The 21,011-nt window shown below is 45.0% G+C and overlaps 1 protein-coding gene and 1 long non-coding RNA gene across 6 annotated transcripts in view; one reads left to right on the top strand and one right to left on the bottom strand.

The window, feature by feature from the left end:
* The window catches only part of LOC139228607 (inactive tyrosine-protein kinase PEAK1), a 138,319-nt gene extending 127,546 nt beyond the window's left edge, over window positions 1-10,773 (top strand). For all 5 annotated transcript variants that reach the window (XM_070859785.1, XM_070859787.1, XM_070859786.1 and 2 more), the window contains one exon: window positions 5,640-10,773. In XM_070859785.1, coding sequence (XP_070715886.1) covers window positions 5,640-6,755 — 1,116 coding nt within the window. In that variant the 3' untranslated portion in view covers window positions 6,756-10,773. The remainder of the gene's footprint in view (window positions 1-5,639) is intronic.
* Window positions 3,690-6,582, bottom strand: LOC139228610 (uncharacterized). Its single transcript, XR_011587589.1, has 3 exons — window positions 6,517-6,582; window positions 5,463-5,536; window positions 3,690-5,281 (listed from the first exon to the last, which is right to left on the bottom strand). It is a non-coding gene; the product is annotated as an uncharacterized lncRNA (long non-coding RNA).
* Window positions 10,774-21,011: the final 10,238 nt, after the last annotated feature.

The raw sequence follows: 21,011 nt of genomic DNA, 5'->3' as shown, positions 1-21,011 counted from the left end.
GAATAAAGAAATGGTAGAGACTTTAAACAAATATTTTGTATCTGTCTTCATAGTAGGAGACACAAAAAGCATACTAAAATAGCAAGGAACCAAAGGGCTAATAAGAGTGAGGAACTTATAGTAATTATTATCAGTAGAGAAAGAGTACAAGAAACTAATGGGACTAAAAGCTAACAAATCCCCTGGAATGATGGCCTGCATCCTAGAGTTCTAAGAGGTAGCTGCAGAGATAGTGGATGCATTGGTTGTGATCTAAAATTTCCTAGATTCTAGCATGGTCCTAGCAGATTGGAAGGTAGCAATTGTAACCCTGCTATTCAAGAAAGGAGGGAAAGAGAAAACAGGAAATTACAGGCCAGTTAGCCTGACATCAGTTATCGGGAAAATGCTGGAAGTGGTAATGGGGCACTTAGAAAATCATAATATGATTAGGCAAAGTCAACATGGTTTTATGATAGGGAAATCATGTTTAACAAATTTATTACAGTTTTTTTGAGGATGTAACTAGCAGGGTAGATAAGGGGGAACCAATGGATGTAGTATATTTGGACTTCCAAAAGACATTCGATAAAGTGCCACATAAAAGGTTGATAAGCAAGATAAAGGCTCATGGTGTTGGGGTAATTTATTAGCATGGATTGAGGATTGGTTAATGGATAGAAAGCAGAGAGTAGAAATAAATGGGTCATTTTCAGGATGGTAGGGTGTAACTAGTGGAGTGCTGCAAAGATCATTACTTGGGACTCAGCTATTCACAACCTATATTAATGACTTAGATGAAGGGACCGAATGCAATGTATCTAAGTTTGCTGACGTTACAAAGCTAGGTGGAAAAGTAAACTGTGAGGAAGACACAAAGAAGTTGCAAAAGGATATAGACCGGTTTAGTGACTGGGCAATAAGGTAGCAGATGGAGCATAATGTGGTGAAGTGTGAAATTGTCCACTTTGGTGGGAAAAATGGAAAAACAGAATATTTTTTAAAAGGTATTCAGAGGAATTCAGGGGGATTTGGGTGTCCTTGTACACAAATAACAGAAAACTAACATGCAGGTACAGCAAGCAATTAGGAAGGCAAATGGTATGTTAGTATATTCAAGAGATTGAAGAATTTTGGGGCACAAAGGGAATCAGGGGATATGGGGATCGGCCAGGAAAGTGCAGTTGATGTAAAGGTTCATCCATGATCTTATTGAATGATGGAGCAGGCTGAAAGGGCCATATAGCCTATTCCTGCTCCTATTGCTCAAGTTCTTGTTTTCTTAAAGCTACCTCTTTAACCAAGCTTTTGCTCAACTATCCTAATATCTGTCCTAATATCGCTTTATGTGGCTCGGTGTCATATTTTGTCTGATAACGCTCCTGTGAAGAGCCTTGGGATGTTTTACTACGTTAAAGATGCTATATAAATACAAGTTGTTGTTGTTGCTGACTACATTTTTTTTTTGTACTGTACTAATATTTGTTAATGCTGCAATGGACACTTCCAGTCCTTTCTGGGAGTTATATCTGTAAAGCAGCAACTCCAGTCTAAAATGTTCTTATAAACCAGTGTCCTTCTGTTACCTTACACAGGAAATTTATCTGAGATGGAACAAACAGTCCCTTTAAATCAACCATTGCATTTAGCAGGACGACTATTGACTGGCCTTTATGAAGAAAGCATTCAAACCAATTTCAGTGCTAAGCTATTGGTATACGGCAATACCTCGACTGACATAATTTGTAGTTAGTCCAAAGCTAAGATATTACTTCCACAGAATGCATTCACTTCCATTGTGCTGATAACTAAAATGACATTGGTGTTGAAAGTACTAACGATTTTGCAAAAAAAATATGGTTGAAACGTATTGACCAGAGGATGACGATGTAATGCAACTTATTTGGAGCACTAATGTGTCTTGCCATCAAGTCGACTTGTAATCCTCCACTCACTGAGCTTATTTTCTCAGCCATACCACTGTGGGGAGACACCAAGTGGAGACTAGATGACCCTTGCATACCCACAGCAGCCAATTTCTCCCAGGCCAAGTGCTTTTATATTCCAGATCTCCTATATCATTCACTCCACCCTTGATCATGTCCTCCACACCAGCTAGGTGGTTTTAAACCAAGCCGAGCACAGCAGTTAATTTGCCCTAACAGAGCAGAGGATTCAGTAAAAATCCCACCCCTTCCAGCAATCAATTCCTTCCTAACCAGATGACCCCACGTAACTAGATTGTCCAAGCCTAGTTCCCCCATTCCAGCCACTCTAATCCAGAGCCCTTTCAGCAGATATTCTCTCCTCATAAAGTCCCTTGCTTTCATCATTCTCTTACTAAATTAGGTATGCAAATTAATCATTCTTTTCTTACCCACATCCCAAATGACATCTTCCAAGCCACACAGCAGACAGTAGAACAGTAAATGTCTCTGATACTTAGGTGCCACACAACAGTTGCTCCTTTTTTGGCTGAAGCCCCCGAAATTAGTCATTTTCTTCTGAGCTAAATCTTTTGTATTAGCCAATCTCTCCCAGATTGTATGCCAAAGTGCTCAGATCTCTATTACTAAACCTTTACTTGGCCAGATAACCTCTGCAGCACCCAAGATCTCCAAGCTAACTCCACACTAGCATCTCTCCCAGGCCACACTGTGCACACTTTAACAACTGCTGTCTCTGATGCTAACATCCCATCGATTATTCTTCACCCACCCCTCCATAGCATGCAACCCAAACTCATCCCAACTGCCTCAATGTTACACACCAGAATTCGGTAACTGGAACTGGTAAAGTAAGACTGAAGATATTGATAATCCCCAAAGCTGAAGATAGGGTAACAAAATACAGGATTCCTTTTAGGGATTGCCCTGGTGGTCTAATTGTTAAAGGTATTGCTTGATGTGGAGCACTTGGCCATACAAGCCAGACGGTTACAGTCTGATCCCTGGCGTGTGGTGAGTTACAATCGGCCGCAGTGCCACTGGGCTAGGGATGGAGAAAATCAACCAGGTTTCACGCTTAAATAAGTCGCCCACAAATCCCTGCTAGAAAGTGGACTGTAACATCAAAGAAAGTAATTGTTCTGCTGTATAACAGCAGACTCACTGTCAGAGTAATGCAGATTTACTATTTGAATATACTATTGTGAATTGTGAAATATTCTGTGCCGAGTAAGAACTTAATTTTGTAATCAGCATTAGGAAATTGCAGAAGTGTTCATCCAGATCTGTGGCTTTAACAGATAGACATTCAGAATGATAAAGGGCATGCAGTCCTGAAAGGCTAAATTGTATTAAATGTCAAATCTTGCTTCTATATATTTATCTAAAAAAACATGGCCTAAACAATTCTATTTCAGAAAATGTACCACTGCTGTTCTAAAGTCTGCGGTAAAGCCAGAGGATTAATTTAGATTATGCAGCAATTATGAGTAGTCACTTGCCCTTATGAAAAGATCAAACTGCATAAGAAAGGAAAGTTGCGAAAATGTATCTTTAATAACAGGAACAATAACAAGAAAACAGCTCCTAACTCTTTCATACACATATCCTCAATCGCTAATAATAGAAGAATATAAGAATTAGGAGCAGGTGTAGGCCATTCAGCCCTTCGAGCCTGCTCCGCCATTCAATAAGATCATGGCTGATCTTCGACCTCAACTCCACTTTCCCACCCAATCCTCTTACCCCTTGATTCCCCTAAAGTCCAAAAATCTATCTCAGCCTTGAATATACTCAATGACTCAGCATCGACAGCCCTTTGGAGATTCACAACCCTCTGAGTGAAGAAATTCCTCCTCATCTCAGTCTTAAATGGTCGACCCCTTATCCTGAGACTAGGCCCACTAGTTCTAAACTCTCCAGCCAGCGGAGACAACCTCGGCAACAATCCTGTCAATCCCACTCAGAATCTTAATGCTTCAATGAGATCACTTCTCATTCTTCTGAACTCCATAGAGTACAGGCCCAATCTACTCAATCTCTCCTCATAGGACAACCCTCTCATCCCAGGATTCAATCCAGAGAACCTTCATTGCTGTGCCTCTAAGGCATGTATATCCTTTCTCAGATAAGAAGACTAAAACTGTGCTCAGTATTCCAGGTGAGGTCTCACCAAAGCACTGTACAATTGTAGTAAGACTTCCTTACTCTTGTACTCCTTGCAATAAAGGCCAACATGCCATTTGCCTTCCGAATTGCTTACTGTACCTGCATGTTAACCTTTTGTGTTTCCTGTACGAGGACACCTAAATCTCTCTGAACACCAACATTTAATAGTTTCTCACCATTTAAAAAATATTTTGTTTTTCTATTTTTCCTATCAAAGTGAATAACCTCACACTTCCCCACATTATACTCCATCTGCCACCTTATTGCCCACTCACTTATATCTGTATCCCTTTGCAGACTATTCTCGTCCTCCTCACATTTTGGGAAAACTCTCAAATGCTAGCCCAATACTGAATATTCTGTCCTTAGTTTACATTCTAACATGACAGACTATCTATCTCACTTACTATTTTACAGAAACCCCTTTTCCATTTAGTGTGATGATTTTGGTTTGGCAGTGTTAATTCCCTCCAAGCATGTGCAAAGTAATTGTTTTGTGCCTCTGCATTTACTGAACTGATCTGGGCAGATGATATAACCTTTCTTCTGCTTTTTAGTCAGTTTCTATTGCTGTTTAGTTAGGGGATACATCCAATATTCTGATGGTCTAGCGAGGGAGGCAATTGTAGTGGTTATGTTGCGGGACTAATAATCCAGAAAATGTGTTCAAATCCCAGCATGGCAGTTTTAGAATTGGAATCCAGTTTTTAAAAAGCTTGTAGCAGTAAAAACTCGTTCCCCTCATGTCCTCTAGGGAAGGAAACCTGCTGTCCTTATCCAGTCCGGCCTAAATGTGACACCAGTCCCACACCAACATGGCTGACTCTTAACTGCTCTCTGAAGTGGCCTAGTGTGCAATTCAGTTGCATGAAACTACTACCAGAAGTTCAGCACCTTCTCGGGACATCTAGGGATGGGCAATAAATGATGGTTCTTGCCAGTCACACCCGCATCCTGAGAATGAATAATAAAGTAATATCACAAAGTGATGTATTTTTCTGTCTCATAATACTCCTGTGAAGCGCCTTAGGATGTTTCACTATGTTAAAGGAGCTATATAAATACAAGTTGTTATACTAAATCACACTGTGCATCATGGAAGATGTCCAATTTCTCTGGCAATCTCCGTAACAAAGAAGAATACAATTGTCTGCAATTACAGCTGGGCGAATTTCATTGTCTTCTCCCTAGAAAGTACAAAAGAGCTGGAAATTAAGTTGATTCAGTCATTAGTAGGTGGTTTTATTGTTAGACATTGTCAAGTGGAAATGCTCAAAATCAAAAGGGAAAAGGTGTCTATAATGAATGGATACTGTCAGGTTTCTAGTGGTTTAGCAATGACCCAATCTACAAGCACCACAATCATACCTTATTTGCCGGTTCAGTTTGGGACACTATTCCTGAGAACCAACTCCTATCTCAGTGACACTTTCATCTTCAGGCTGCAAAAAAAATCCAGTTTCTTTCTGAAAGTAACATTAACTGTAACATTATCAATAATTTTTTCTTAATTACACTTTTTTTTGTAACTTTTATCAAATGCAGATCTTCAAAACACTGAACCAAGAATCCTTGCAGACTGAGCCTTGTGGCCTTTCAGTGCAGAAAAGCCTCCCAGTCCATTTCAATGTGCAACAGCTGTGTGGACACTTTGTTGCCACAATCCCAACAAACCTCTTGCCTCCTGAAGACATGGTCTTGACTCCTGATGATTCAGAGACAGAACAGAACAATGCTGGGTCAGATGCTGCAGCAGAAACCTTCGAAACGAATCCAGACGGCAGCACAAACCAAAGGCATCAGGTTATGATCATCACTCGGGAGGCTCCCTACCAAACCATGGCAGATTTTGTGAAAGAGTCAGCAGCTCTTCATAAGTCCCATGCAGATGTTTATGAACGTCAAATAAGCCTCCTTCTTCTGCAGCTGTGCCTAGGGTTGGAACACCTTAAAGATCATAACATTACACATTGTGACCTCCGTCTGGAAAACTTACTGTTGGTTAAAATGTCTGAGCAGAAGGCTGAGCCAACAAGCAAAGAACAATGTAAAAACCTTCAGCTGCCAAGACTTATTATCAGCAACTTCTCCAAAGCCAAACAAAAAAGCAGTGCCGTTGATCAGAAGCTCCACCCAGATCATGCCCGGTTAGCACCTGAAATGATGTCAACATCCCAGTACAAAAAGGTTGATGAATTTCAATTGGGCATTTTGATCTATGAAGTTCTGCACATGTCAAATCCTTTTGAGAGCATTTCAAGACAAAAGGAAGATGAGGAGTACAATACAGGAGATCTGCCTCAGATCCCCCAGTTATCTGTTTACTCTCAAGGGCTTCAACACCTTGCCCACTTACTCTTGCGTGCAGATCCGAATAAGAGAATACATATCCGTCAAGCAAAAAGCATCTTACAGGCCTTACTTTGGGGTCCGTGCAGTAATGTGTTCAGCGTGAACACCGGCCTTCCTCATTTGCTGAAAAACTGGTTGGATGTTAAATGCGTTTTGCTGGTGCTGAAGCTTGGAGAAAGGTTTCTCGATGATGAGAGCCAGGCAAAGCTGGAAGACTGGCTTTGCTGCCAATACTTTGCATTTGCTACCCCCGACTCAGTGTTTCGTGCAGTAGAAGGATTGCAGATTCTATTGGAAGAAGCGTGTTGAAGAAGAAAATGAAACCAATGCAAGTAAACATTAACTGCTGCAGCTTTAACTGTGTTGTACTGGAAGAACTATATCAGATTATACAACATATTTTGGTCAGATTAATTTGATTAAGCTGCCTCAAGCTTTATTTACACATTTGTGTTCTTTGAAACTGGAATTAACTTGTGAGTGATTAAACATAACTATCATTACTTTAACCTGTTAAGTAGCAGTTCCCAAGACCTTTGAGTCTATTGTTGATGGTTTAGTAGGTTAAATGCATCATCCTGTGTGGTACTGATCCATACAGGTCAGGAAGGTCCCAAGTTTCATTAGCATGGGCTAAGTTAGTTGATCTCAGCCAGGGGCACTCTAAATGGCCTCAGAAGGATTCTGGACCTATACTCTTTGGAGTTTAGAAGAATGAGAAGTGATCACATTGAAAGATATAAGATTCTGAGAGGACTCGACAAGGTAGATGCTGAGAGGATGTTTCCCCCAGCTGGAGAGTTTTGAACCAGGGGCCACAGTCTCAGGATAAGGGGTTGTCCATTTAGGACTGAGATGAGGAGGAATTTCCTCACTCAGAGGGTTGTGAATCTTTGGAATTCTCTACCGCAAAGGGCTGTGGATGCTCAGTTGTTGAGTATATTCAAGGCTGAGATGGATAATTTTTAGATTCATGGGGAATCAAGTGATACGAGGATTGGGCGGGAAAGTGGATTTGAGGTCGTTGATCAGCCATGATCTTATTGAATGGTGGAGCAGGCTCGAGGGGCCGAATGGCCGACTCCTGTTCCTATTTCTTAAGTTCTTATGACTCACACATGAAGAATGATGACTTACAGGAGGGATTAGGAAGCTACTAATATTCAAATAACCAAATCCCAGAATTAATATACATGCATTCAGAAAAAGAGTGGCAAAAAGCAGGGGAGTACATCACATTCCAGGTATTCAGCTTTATTTGTTGATCTAGAGCATAAAATTAAATATATATTTGGTTGAAGCCACGAAAATTGTTTGGGCCTCCCTCCAATGTCATAGGGCAATGGAGCAGATCCCCTACTCATCACTTGTCCACATTTTGTATGCTCCACATAGCCCTCTTGTAACTATTAGCTTTTACTAGAGTGCATTAGGTAGAATTTACAGTCACTACTATTGCTTCCTATCATCCATCACTAACATTGCAAACTAACAAATAGTTTAGAAATAATAATCAAATCTTCTCATGCTCCCTGTGATTTTCATTGTAGTTTGCTGGATAATAACTGTAGTCATATTTTCACAAATAATAATTGCACTATCAGCATATTACCTGTAATTCTGAAACCGCGCCCCCCGCCCCACAATTAATCACAATAATCTCAAAAGTCTTGATCGAAAAGACTCCAGCTTGTCTAGTTCACTGTGCAGTTCCTCAACTTGTGGTTTCAAGGCATTGTTCAATTAATAGATTTGCACCCAAGTTATAGGTCTGTGGTCACTATTGACTGTCCCTTGTGCTGTCGCTTGCTTACTTCTCCCCATTGTGGCAGTTCCTCTTCCTATACTTCCATATTCTGCTTACCTTTTTATTGGCATTTATTTCTTGCACCATTTCCCCTTTTAATATTCAGCCTGTGCAACTCAGACAATGGGCCGGAGACTTAATGCCAGGAGCCATGCCGATACCAGTCTATAGCCGGACACATGGCACACTGGGGGCACATTTCAGCAGGGGTACTTCCGTAATGTCGGCAGAAGAGCCATGGGAACCCAGGGCAAACAGCGCAAACTTCGTTTTCCCAGAGTTTCTGCAGCTCCAGCTCCAAAGTTACAGCGGAAGGGCAAGAGAATTCCCATGAGCATTCAGCTCCTGATCGCCCTTCTCCACCTGGTCTCCCGGCAACAGAAGGGACACCATTGAGAACTCAGCATGTGTGGAATCACTGGTTCAATCATGTGTCCAATATCAACTGATGACAGTTTCATTTTTACTTCAATCTGCCTGTTTTCCACCCGTTTTCAGACTTTGTTCAATTGGCCTCTGCTCTTGCCCAAACTGTTTCATCTCTGACAAAAATAGAGAAGGCTGGAAACACTCAGTGGATGAGTCAGCCCCTGTGGCGAGAAGAGATGAGGTCATGGCCATAATCTTTACTGGGGCGGCAGGGGGAGTGCAGGATCAGAACACACAAACTTGGGAGCAGGCAGCATACCCGGAGAGTACTGGGATGTGAAGGCCCTGCCTTAACAGCACGGCCATATTTAAATAAAAGTTCCCGACTGATACCCAGACAGATTCAATACCTGCCCGGCTGTCAGCGGTTGTCAGTCAGAGGGGTGGTCTCGCCCATCAGAGTCGTGAGGGAAATCGAAACTCAGGGAAGAGCCAAGGCTGGGATCTTCAGGGCGATCGGAGGTCAAGGATGGGATCTTGAAGGCGATTGGAGATCAGGGGTGTCCAGGGATGGGATCGTGAGGGCAATCGGAGACCAAGGATGTCCAGGGCAATCGGAGATCAGGTCTCCTCTTGACTTCAGATTAATATGATGTCATTATTTATTTTGTTGCTTAGCAACTTGCCGGCCTTGTTGCAACAGCTCTGTGTTCAAAGCAATTCCTATTTCTTGTTGTTTTAAACTAGAACAAGGTAATAATTTAAAAAATGACAATTATTGAACAGTGTAAGATGAAGTGCCCTGAACAGCTGAATTTCCAGTCTGACAACACATTCAGTTTCTCAACTCTTTCACATGCTAAGATCTGCATGGCTAATCTTAGCCTGGAATACACTGCCTGCAAGGGTGGTGGAAGCTGATTTACTTGAGAAAATTGCTGGGCTGTGGGAAAAGAGCAGCGGCATGGGACTAATTAGTTAGCTGTTTCAAAGAGCCGACACAGGCTCGATGGGACAAATGGTCTCCATCTGTGCTGTAAGATTCTATGACCCCGAACTTGGTGGAAGCCAAGTTCCGCCCAAAGGACCGCTGAGATACCTGATGATATTTTGGGCGGGAGTTTCGTGGAAAAGTCCGGGAAAGACCGCCCAGCGGCAAAACAGCGACTTACACCACGAATCTGGGCGGCAGCGGGTGGGGCCTCCCAATATCGGCGTCAAATGCAATCCTCGGCAAAGCGCCGCCGAAGATTGAGTTGGGCCCAGGAGGAGGGAACATATCAAATTAAAATGTTCAAAAATAAAAAATAAAACACTGCTAAACCTTCAGGGGACCCCATCCACCTGAATCGCTGGGGAAAAAAATAAAGAAAAGTTTACTGTCTTCTTACTTACCGTTGAGGTTGGACCTGCCTCCACGCGGCGGTCCTTCCCCCTGCTGCAGCGGACTCCCGCCCAGTGGGCGGGAGGACACTTACGGCAGTTGCACTCCAGCGGATGTCAGCGGGCGGTTCCCAGCGGTCTTCCCTCCCCACCGGCAGGAGGCTTCCTCCAAACTTGCTCGGAGGGGAGACCGCCCAGAAAACTCGGCGACAGCGGGTGGTGTGTGCACCAAGTTCGGCCCCGATGATTCTATAATTCTCTATGATAATGCGACACCGTTCCATTGCCAGTGAGTAAATCTGCATACCGACCTTTCAAACAGCAAACAAACTCCCTCAGCAGCAATGTACAATAATCATGGCATGAGAATATTGCTGTCAATTGATTGCAGAGTGGAGAACTTGGGTTTCTACTGAACATTGAGTATTCACCTGTCCAGAAATATTCACCAAGGGCCCATATGGGATTCCTTGCACACTCCCAATAATCTTAATCCAGCCCTGAAGTTATAAAGGCGGACTAGCTAATGAGTGATATTGAAAGATATCATGCATAAGACATCAATCATATCTATAAATCATCCCAAAATATCCCACTGGTACAACAATATTCCATTCAGTCTCTGTTTCATTAATCGAGCTATGTATTATATTGCTGACGTTCATTGTTTTCAACAAATAAGAGCCACAAGAATCATAATGATTAAAGAATATGTTATAATTTTGTTTGATTTTTGCTTTAGTATATATTCAGAGAGGGGAGCAGGAAACTAATGTTGTATTAAATTTAATTTCAAAAATAATGTCTGAGTGATTTATTGCATCAGCAGCTACATCACTGCGCTGCCTCAGTCACAGATAATCCAAGATATGCAGGCCTACGCTTTCTGCCCTGCCACACACCCCCACCCCAATTGGGGCACATCTCTGGATTTCTGCTCACCCTGGAGATGCAACATTGGCCCCGGCTATATTTATGGCCACCGTGTCATTTACATACACGTGGCGATCTCCCCAGCCTCCCCAGGGAATGTGCCAGTATGGGGATGGAAAGTTACAGTGGCAGGCCTTGGGGTCTTACCAGGAGAAAGAGGTGGCTGGTGAGCTGCCCCATTAGAAAAATGTTTTTTTTTATATAAGGTTAACAATTTTAAATCTCTGGGACAGACACGCTACAATATCAGCCTCGGGGTCCCCTATGCTAATCACTAAATGCCAGGACCTAAAAGGCAGCTCCAGCGTTCACCGTTCACAGAATCCAACTGGTGAGGAAACACATGTTTCCCTCATTTGCAAGTCTTTACCATGAAACCAGCCATATGTGAGAGGGTGCAATCACCCGCTCCCCACCCTCCCCCCGCCTTCTCACCTGCCAATGGACCAGCCAGCGGAAAACTGCTGGAATCGGGGACACAATGGAGCGCATCTGTTTTCTGGCTCTGCCCAGCCTCAGATCTGCTGAAAAAAATCAATGGGGCCAGAGACAGAAAGCCAAGGCTATGACAGTCACTGAAACAGTCACTGTCAATAAAATAACCAGTTGATTCAAACATTCCTGCATGGCTCATATCTATAAATGTGATATTTGGTAAGGTTCTAAAGTTGGACTTTGAGTACACAATAACCACAATATCACTATAATAAATCTGGTTTAAATACAATGAAAAGTCAATCTTTGTCTGTGCTGAGTTAACTGATCTCAGCCAGGTCATAATGGGGTGCCACCATTGACCTCAACATCTCTGGACAATGGGGAAGTAAAATCACCCAAGGTTTCATCTCCTAATCACTATCCATTGACCCAGTATGAAAACGCAAATGGTGGGTGAGGATAGGATTGGGCCAGTCTGATTCCCTCCATGGTTGAATAGGCTGACATTCACAGTTCAGGATCACAGAAGAAGAATAACCATTTGGCCAAGGTACCAAAGAGCTCCCAGCATCTACTGAACTATACCCCATGATGCGTCAGTACCTTCACCAGAGGAAAGTGGGAGAAAAACTAAGGCTTCCTAAGTTTTTTGTACGGTTATATTAATCATCAAACAGATTGCAAACAAAGTCGGTCTTTGTGAAAACCAGCCAATGGATTGCTCACTGTGATTCGGTCTTATCTGGGAAATGTACCCTATTGTTTTAGTTGGCTTTGGATGGGTAAGTAATGGAGTATTTGTGCAATTATGATGATTACAGGCTCCTTGTTACTGCACACTATAACAGTGATGTTGTGGTGGAGGATAGCACCTCTGAGGTTTCCCACCTACCAAGACTTGTCTCACACCTAAGTAACCATCACGAGCAGCATTTGATTGTGAAATAGGAGGTGGGTGGGGTGGCTTGACCCATCCACCTCCACGGAGGTGTGTGGGGGGCCTGACCCATCCACCTCCATGGCACGAACCTGGTATTGCAGTACTTCCAGGAACGGTGCAGTGGCCCTAGGCCTTTTGGCTAAGAGCATTGGCGCAGAGTGATCCTTGATGTGTGCAAGGTGACCTCTGGCGTTTGTGATTTGACAAAGAATTGGAAAGATTGGCAACGAATAAAAAAAATAAAAAAAATTGATTGTGAGACTGAGCAGCATCTACACTGCCAATCTTTTTCTACCTTAAATAAAACTGATTGTTTGACTATAAATATAATCATCCAAAAACATAGTGAGACTTCGCGTTTGCCCACCCCCAATTTTGTGAAGTTGAGATTTACTTGAAAGCAAACTCCCACATAGACTCCAGGAATTAATGGTCTTTCAAACAGCCAGCACAGGCACAATGGGCCGAAAGGCCTCCTTCTGCGCTGTATCATTCTAGGATTCTAGGATTCCACGATTAATCTTCCAGAGACTGTTGTTAGCAACATGGGAGAAAAATAATAGGGGTATTAGAAAAAAGTGTGTGCTTTCTTTGAGCACTTTCCTTTATTAGGCCTAAAGGTATTGGCGATGGGGAGCCGAAATTCAGGTCCCCAAAAAGGCCCGTACCACCGGATTGCGGCGGCCATGCGGTGGAGTTGAGCGGCCGCCGACGTCCGGTCCAATAGCTGCTGCCAGCGAAATTTTGCTCGGCCTTTTTTCCGGCGGTGCCGACTTCCGCCCCGATCGCCCCACTTCCGCTGCGGTACTGTGGTCGCAGCCGTGATGATGCAATCACAGTGCGCACCACTGCCACTCTGCCCCGCAACCCATGTTCAGCTTAAAAAAGCCGACCTGCTTCCTGCCAGTGCCCCCGACAGCTTTTTGTGTCGGAGCACTTTGCCGGACAGCTCGAGGCCGCCAGCACAGGAGAAAGTTTTGGTGGAATCGGGACTTTTGTGCTGGAAAATTTTGCGCATTTCTAACAACTTGTTGGAAGTTCCAAAAACTGTTGCAGAAATGCAATAATTTCTGGCCACTTCTGAGAAGTTTTTTTACTCGCCGTGATTACTAGTGGCCTGGGGGCCTCGTTGTGTACTCCACAGAGGCTTCCTAGTGAGGGCTGAGCCTGAAGACACAATGGGCTCAATGTTAGCAGGGAGAGGCAGGGAGGCACGCAGGAGAAAGCGGTGCCGTCAGCAACAGCTCCAGAGACAGTGGGCAAGGGAGGCAGCAGCCATGGCTGCCCAACATGGAGAAGGACCTGGAGATGGGCCATAGATCTCAAGGCAGAGAGGTTGGCCAGGAAGGAGCTGGCGTCAGGAGAAGGGTCAGATACGCTGACTTCCCGCACCAGATAGTGGGCAAGGAGCCAGATGTTTGCCTGCAGAGGCTGAGGAACATTAACAGCGCGAGGAATAAAGCAATCAACCAGCTGCCATCGGAGGGGAGCAGCACAGACCTGGGGGAAGGAGGCGCTATTGTGCAAGGGTGTACCGACATCAGTTTTCATTCCTGGAGCAAAGTGATGAGCAATGTCTGCAAAGGCTCAGATTTAGGAAGGAAATCCTGAGGGAGCTGTGCAATCTCCTGCGGCCAGAACGGCAGCCTCAGACAAAGCTGAGGATAGCTCTCAGCGTGGAAACAAATGTCGCCATAGCGCTGAACTTCTATGTAACTGGCTCTTTCCAGTCTGCAACTGGAGACATTTCTAATATTTCACAGTTCTCTGGCCATCGCTCCATTCATCAAGTGACCAATGCTCTCTATAAGAGAAGAGTCCAATACATATCGTTCCCAATGACCAGGGAGAAGCAGGTGGAGTGGCAGGCCAGATTTGTCCGCATTGCAGGGTTCCCCAGGGTGCAAGGGGCCAGTGACTGCACACAGAACTGTGGATGGCTACTTGGGGACAAGGGATATCCCCTGTCCACTTGGCTGCTGACTCCCCTTTAGAACCTCAGGACTGCTGACGAACATTCCTACAACGACACTCATTCCCGCCACCAGGTGCATCATTGAGCACTTCATCGGGATCCTCAAACAGAGGTTCCGTTGCCTGAACCACTCTGGTGGAGCATTGTAGTGCTCGCCTGAGTGGATCTCCATCTTCGTAGTCATCTGCTGCATGCTTCACAACCTGACAATCATGAGGGGCAAACCGCTGGAGGCGCAGTGGGAGGAGGATCGGATGTGCGTCACCAGCCACCCAAGAGACATCATCACCATTCCCAATCCTGCAAGGGAAGTGCAGACCCGTCTCATTGCTGCTCAGTTCAGATCATTTAAAGCCCACATGACCCTTCAGCTTCTCTTTTCCATGGCCATCCCAATGAGTCTCTTCTTACATCATTACCCACCATCAAATGATACATCTGCCCATATATAGGAACACAAAATAAAGATTTATTACATCATAAAAAACAGTGCAAAAAAATAACACAACATAATTTCTCACCTTGTGCATTTCCTTATAATCCCTCTTACGCATGCCTATCCTACTATTATGTCGCAGTGTTCCCCTGTGGCTGCCTCATGGGTCTGGGAAGGCTGCTATGTTCCCTGTGTGGAAGCCACAGATATCCTTTTTGGACGCCCTCGACCAGCTCTGGCCCTGGAAGGGCCGGCTGAAGACTGGTCAGCACCCATCTTGGAGGGTTCAGTCAGGCTTGGCTCAGGCAATAGCAGAGTGAGAGGTCTGGGGTCAGGAATGGTGTGATCCTGAGAGACCACATCACCTGGTCCGAGGAGCCTGCGCCACTCCCCGGGGTCGGCACATTACCACCATCACCAATCTGAGGGAGGTCAGGTCGGTGCTGTGGCACCACACCGGAAGGTCCCCCGTGGTGCATGGTGGACCAAGCTGCAAAGGCAACATTGAGGTGCTGGGTGGCATCCAGCTGAGACTGCATGAGAGCAGCCAGTCTCAACGCCACCAGAGATGACAGCACTTAGACGCTCCGTGGCCTGTTGCCCAGAGTGCATAACAGCATTCTGAGCTTCCAGGGCTGCGGGCATCCTCTTCAAAGCAACAGCGATACACTCGTTCCTTTGCGCCTATGCTGAAATGGCATCTGCCACATCACCTACCAGTTGCAGCAGCATAGTTGGAACTGCACGGTCTCTCTGGGAGTCCACCATCGCCTGCACACTGGCAATGATGGGCTCCATGGAGCGCGCAGAGCTGCTGACAATGCGGGAGGCGGACTCCTCCATGCTCTTCACTACTTCCGACAGCCTCTCTGGCACCCTTGCCACTGCCCTCAACATCTGGGAATGCATGGCCTCCGCCCTTGCTTCGTAAACCCCAACATCAATGGGCTCGTCTGAATCCTCCTCAGCAGAACTCCGGTGCGGACTCTACCCCCAGAGAGATGGCGCCCGATATTTCCTCTGCCCGTCACCATGCTGCAGCCCGCTAGGACCCGGTGCAACACCCAGTGCAGGCCCCTCTACTATCTCAACTAAATCCGACCGCGCTGGCGTGTGTGAGCGGAAACAATGATGCGGTGTTGCCAACAGTGCCCCCCTCGTCCTCTGCTTCATCGAAGTTGTCGCCAACGGGTGGAGGGGGCTCCATCGTGTCATGTAGGCTAGAGGCCACAATGTCCTCTAGGGTGTTAGGATCCCCATGGCTTTTTGGACCGTCCAGGCCTCGCCTCCCACTCTCCATCTCATCATCTCCCCCCTGGTCTTGGCTTTCACTGCTGTCAAGGCTGTCGTCGGTCATTTCCCTCCCACTCGCACCAGGGCTAGGACCCCTCTGGCTGTCAATGGACCTCTCATCTGCAAGCATAAATGACAAAAGGGATGCTGTGAGGGGAAGGTAGGGGATTGACGCATGGAGGCTGCAACTAGCATACTTTCAGAAGGAAAGGCACAGTACGCGCTGCGCTTTCATGGAGAGATAGCATTAAAGGAGGGCCTCACTCACCCATACTGCCCGCAGGGGGAAATCGGCATCACCAATACCAGTGGCCACAGAGAAGGCAGCATGTCTACCCACTAGCGCCTCTCCTCTCTCCTCCAAAGGGGTCAGTATTTGAAAGGTCGGCCTCACTACCACCAGTCCTCCTTTCCTCCATCTGGTTGTATGCAATCTTGGCCTGCAAAATAAAGAATGATTGCTGAGTAGCAGTGTGATGAGGCCTCAGAAATGAGTGCACAAGTGTATGTCCCTGAAATGCAGCTGTAACTGTGACATGAAAGGGAGCTTCCATTGCGAGAACACATACATATCGATACGGGCCTCAACAGTGAAATGCTGCTTCAGTGACTACATAGTGAAGGTGGGAAATAAGAGAAGGATGAAGGAGAGGTTTGCAGATGGAAGGTCAGCAGTTGGTGGAACAGGTCCTCACTTTCATCAGCCGGATGATGTCGTTCATCCTTTTTCCGCGCTGGGTGACAGTCCGATCATGAATGGAAGTTCCTGAGACCTCCACAGCTATCTCCCTCCAGTAAAAACCTTCATTGGGGTACAGTACTCATCTCCTTCCCTCCACAGCCTGCATGAGTGTCTCCAGTTCGGCATCTAAAAACCAGGTTTCTCTCCTTGCTACACCTCCAGCAGGTACAGTAGGTCCAGCAGCCATGTCCTCCAGTCAAACGCCTTCTCTCCTCAGGGCCTCGCTGCAAACCCAGGCCTTTAAGAAGGCAAGGGAGTAGCTGGCTGGTTAAGAGCTCATCAAGGCAAGGTGAATTTCTCCCGTGGAAACTCTGCTCCAATCTACTCACCAACACCGCTGCAAAATCCCGATTCGCGCTGGCCAACACTACTGGGTGCCATTTTGTTTCAAAAATCAATGAATTTAGGTCAGATTCCCCACTCAAAGATTGCGGCACTAATGGAGCCCAAAAAGCGGTAGTTGCGCCCCGTTTCGGGCGGACCTGAATTTCGGCCCTGGGGTCTGCTCACTTTCCAATCGGTTTGTGAAGGCAATGCAATGCGAGGATGGACGTGTCGGTCGACCAATGGCGAGTGAGTAGAGGCGCCGTGGTTGGTGGTGGGAGGTCATGTGATAAAACCTCCTGGAATACATCCAACCTGACTTGGCGACCCCATCCCAAATAGGCATTTGTTAAACGCCAGGAAAGACCATTTTAACCGGGAGCGAGTTTCAAGCGAGCTGAGACAGGGGGAGCGTCAAATGCGCTCAATGTCACCAGCTTAAGGCCCAGGCTGATTTAACTTCCGGGCCGTATTTGCATTTCGCCAGCCACCTGCTCACCCAAACTGGATGGAAACAGCCAACTGGCTGGCTTTCGGCAGGTTAATATTGTTACTGCCGCAGGGTATGTCACGGGAGATGGAGGGAGGGGCAGAGAAACCGAGCCATTTCGCGGGTGGGAAAGGGAAGAGCCCAGGACAGCAGTCATCCAAATTTTCCTTGTGGGACTTGGAGGAGAATTCCTGCTTTGATTTATCTTAGAGGTTCTCCTCTTCTTCCCCACCGACCTCTTTGACCAAGTGTTTGGTCACCTGTCCTAATGTCTCCTGCTTTGACACCGTGTCAATTTTTGTCTGCCTAAGCTCCTGTGCAGCGTCGTTGGATGTTTTACTACCTTAAAGGTGCTATATAAATGCAAGCTATTGTTATTGTTGTTTCTGCCCACGGGCAGGCAGCCAATTCACAATCCACCAAAGCAGATTACCATTAATTTCACGAGAATCTATTGTATAGTTCCTTATCAAAAGCTTTCTGAAAGTCTAGGCGGACGATGGCAGCAGTCAGAGCTTGCGTGGCATCAAGCTGAGACTGCATGAGAACAGCCCGAGATTGAATGCCACCAAGCATCGACTGCATTACGGCACTAAGATGTTGCGTCGCTTCTGCCTGTGCTGCAATGGAAGCTGCCAGATCACATGCGGCTTAAGGCAACTTAACTATAGGTCTTTCTTGTGAAACTTTTGTCAAATTCCTTTTGGATGCCTAGGTACACTACATATCTTATTACACCTCATATGAAGCAGGGAGTAAGGGATAGTAATTCAAACCTTGCATTGAGCAGTAATCTCGATGCCAGACCTACTGAGCCGAGCATTTAGTATGTGAGAAAGATGTAAAGGTGCAACAAATAATAAAGAGAACTGCAAAGGAAGGGAGAAAGCGAAGTTAGGATTGAGACGGTGAGGTGCTGACAATTAGGAAAACTTGCATAAAGGAAGTAAAGGAGGAAAGAAAGGCAGAAAGAAAGGCAGAAAGAAAGACTTGCATTTATATAGTGCCTTTCATGACCACCGGACGTCTCAAAGCATTTTGCATCCAACGAAGTACTTTTGGAGTGTAGACACTGTTGTAATAGGAGAGATCGCAATGAGTAAAGGGAAAAGGCAGGACAGAAACAGAGGCCGCAATGTGCAGGATGATTCTTAGTGACAGCATATACATTACACAATGTTTTTCTTAAGGAAATGAGTGTTGGTCTCTAGTTCCATCTACAGGCATACTACAGTTGTGGAATGTTTCCTTAAGAAGTTGCTAAATTGCTGCTTCTGACAGTTAGTAACATTAATACAAATGTTTCAAAAGATGCTCAAATTCCTTCACTAGAACTTTGGTGTTCAAATAGTTCATTTTGCTCAGAAATCATTTGCCAAAACAGAACACATTACAACTTACAGCTGTGGCTCAGTGTCTCTTGCTTCCAAGTCAGAAGGTCGTGGGATCAAGTCCCACTCCAGAGACCTGAGCCCACAATCTACGCTGAGGCAGTGCTGCACTGTTTTACGTACCATCTTTCGGGTGAGATGTTAAACTGAGCCCCCCGTCTGCTCTCTCAGATGGATGTAAAAAAATCCCATGGCACTATTTGAAGAAGAACAGGAGAGTTCTCCTCGTGTCCTGGCCCATATTCATCCTGCAACCAACATCACTAAAAAACAGATTATCTGGTCGTTATCTCATTGCTATTTGTGGGATCCTCCTATGCGTATGTTAGTTGCTGAGTTTTTCTACATTGCAACAATGGCTACACTTCTAAAGTACTTAATTGGCTGTGAAGTGATTCTGGACATCCTGAGATCGTGAAAGGCGCTATATAAATTCAAGACGTTCTTTCTTTCTGTTCTTTTTTTCCCATCTTATAAGGAACGCACTTTTAGTGATGAATACGTATAAATAAGACCATAATATTGAGGAATGAATTGGTTGCTCTTTCTAATAAGACAGGCTTACTTTTCACTGACACTCGGTGCTCCAAAATGACGTAGGAACCTAAAATCTGCAAGTTATGACATTTCCGGGATGAGTTTTATTAGAGGAGCTTATCATAAGATGGGAGAATGGAGTTTCACTGACCAAATTCCCCACATCATCAAGGCATCCTAATGCCTGGGATGAAAAAAAGCCTAGAAAGATAACCAAGTTTCTGCTGTCACCATAGACACAGGGCGACTGCAAGTTCAATGGCCTTGAAAAGACAATTGGTGCATAGATAACCCAGAGAATAGGCAACGGGTAAAGCTGTGCCCCACAAAAATAAAGATGATGCGCTAGAATAGCTTTCATTTTCAAAACTTTGAGCGAGGCGGAGACACAATCAACCTTGGAAATAGAATTTGCTATATTATATATATATATATATATATATATACACATATATATGTGTGTGTGTGTGTGTGTGTGTGTGTGTGTGCGCGCGCGTGTGTGTTGTGCAAATCATAGAATAATACAGCACAGATCAGGCTATTTGCCTTATCAAGTCTGTGTCAGTGATGATCTCAATGGCCCTACTAAATAATGAATTTGTGACCTCCTTAATTTGTGGGCAGCAAACTGGTTTACATTGCATCTTGTCTAGCTAATATTTATCTCTCAATCAACATAACAAAACAGATTCTCTGGGCATTATCACATTACTGTTTGTAGAAGCTTGCTTGTTGTGTGTAAGTTGGCTGCAGCATTTCCCACATTACAACAATGACTACACTCCAAAAGTACTTCATTGGCTGTAAAGTGCTTTGACATGTCCGGTGGTCATGAAAGGCGCTCTATAAATGCAAGTCTCTCTTTCTTTCTCTGAAGCTGGCTGTAACTTCAGGATTTAGCGCATGCGTATCTAAACACATAAATCCTAAAGTTGCAGTCAGTCATTCACAGCTTCGACACTGGCTGCATTGCGCACCTCCCCCCCCCTCCCTCCCTCCCATCATTGCCGGCAATCAGTGAAACGGATGAAAACTTGGGCTTTTCTGCAGTAATATCGCTGATAAGCCTTGTTGGAATAGGTGTAACTGGGGTTTAAGCAGCGTGTTGACTGCTAAACAAACGTTATGGCCCTGAAACACTAATTTTTATATTTGCGGAGTAAAAAAATGTCTCCATTACAATAAAAATTAAAACATTTTAAAAACTTGAAAAAATGTATTTTAAGTTTGTTCATGATCTTTCAGCTTCTACCTTATCACCATGTGCAAGCCTCAATCTTTATTTCGCTCTCTGTAACATTTTTTTTAAATGGTGATAAAAGCAGCTTTTCATTTCCTGGTTTGCGGTTTGAGAGAATTCTTAAATGTGATTGGTTTGCTTAGACAGCTTGTTGAGATCACTGCTGCTTTTCACTGGAAATCCCCATTACACCGCGCCACAGAGATCTCTGTAGGCAGCTTTCTTCTGGGCCAGCGGTGAGCGTCTTTGCTTCTCAACTGACCGCAA

This window comes from Pristiophorus japonicus, chromosome 18, assembly GCF_044704955.1.
Source record: "Pristiophorus japonicus isolate sPriJap1 chromosome 18, sPriJap1.hap1, whole genome shotgun sequence".
In the NCBI taxonomy this organism is placed as follows: domain Eukaryota; kingdom Metazoa; phylum Chordata; class Chondrichthyes; family Pristiophoridae; genus Pristiophorus; species Pristiophorus japonicus.
This window is presented reverse-complemented; position numbering and strand designations above follow the sequence as displayed.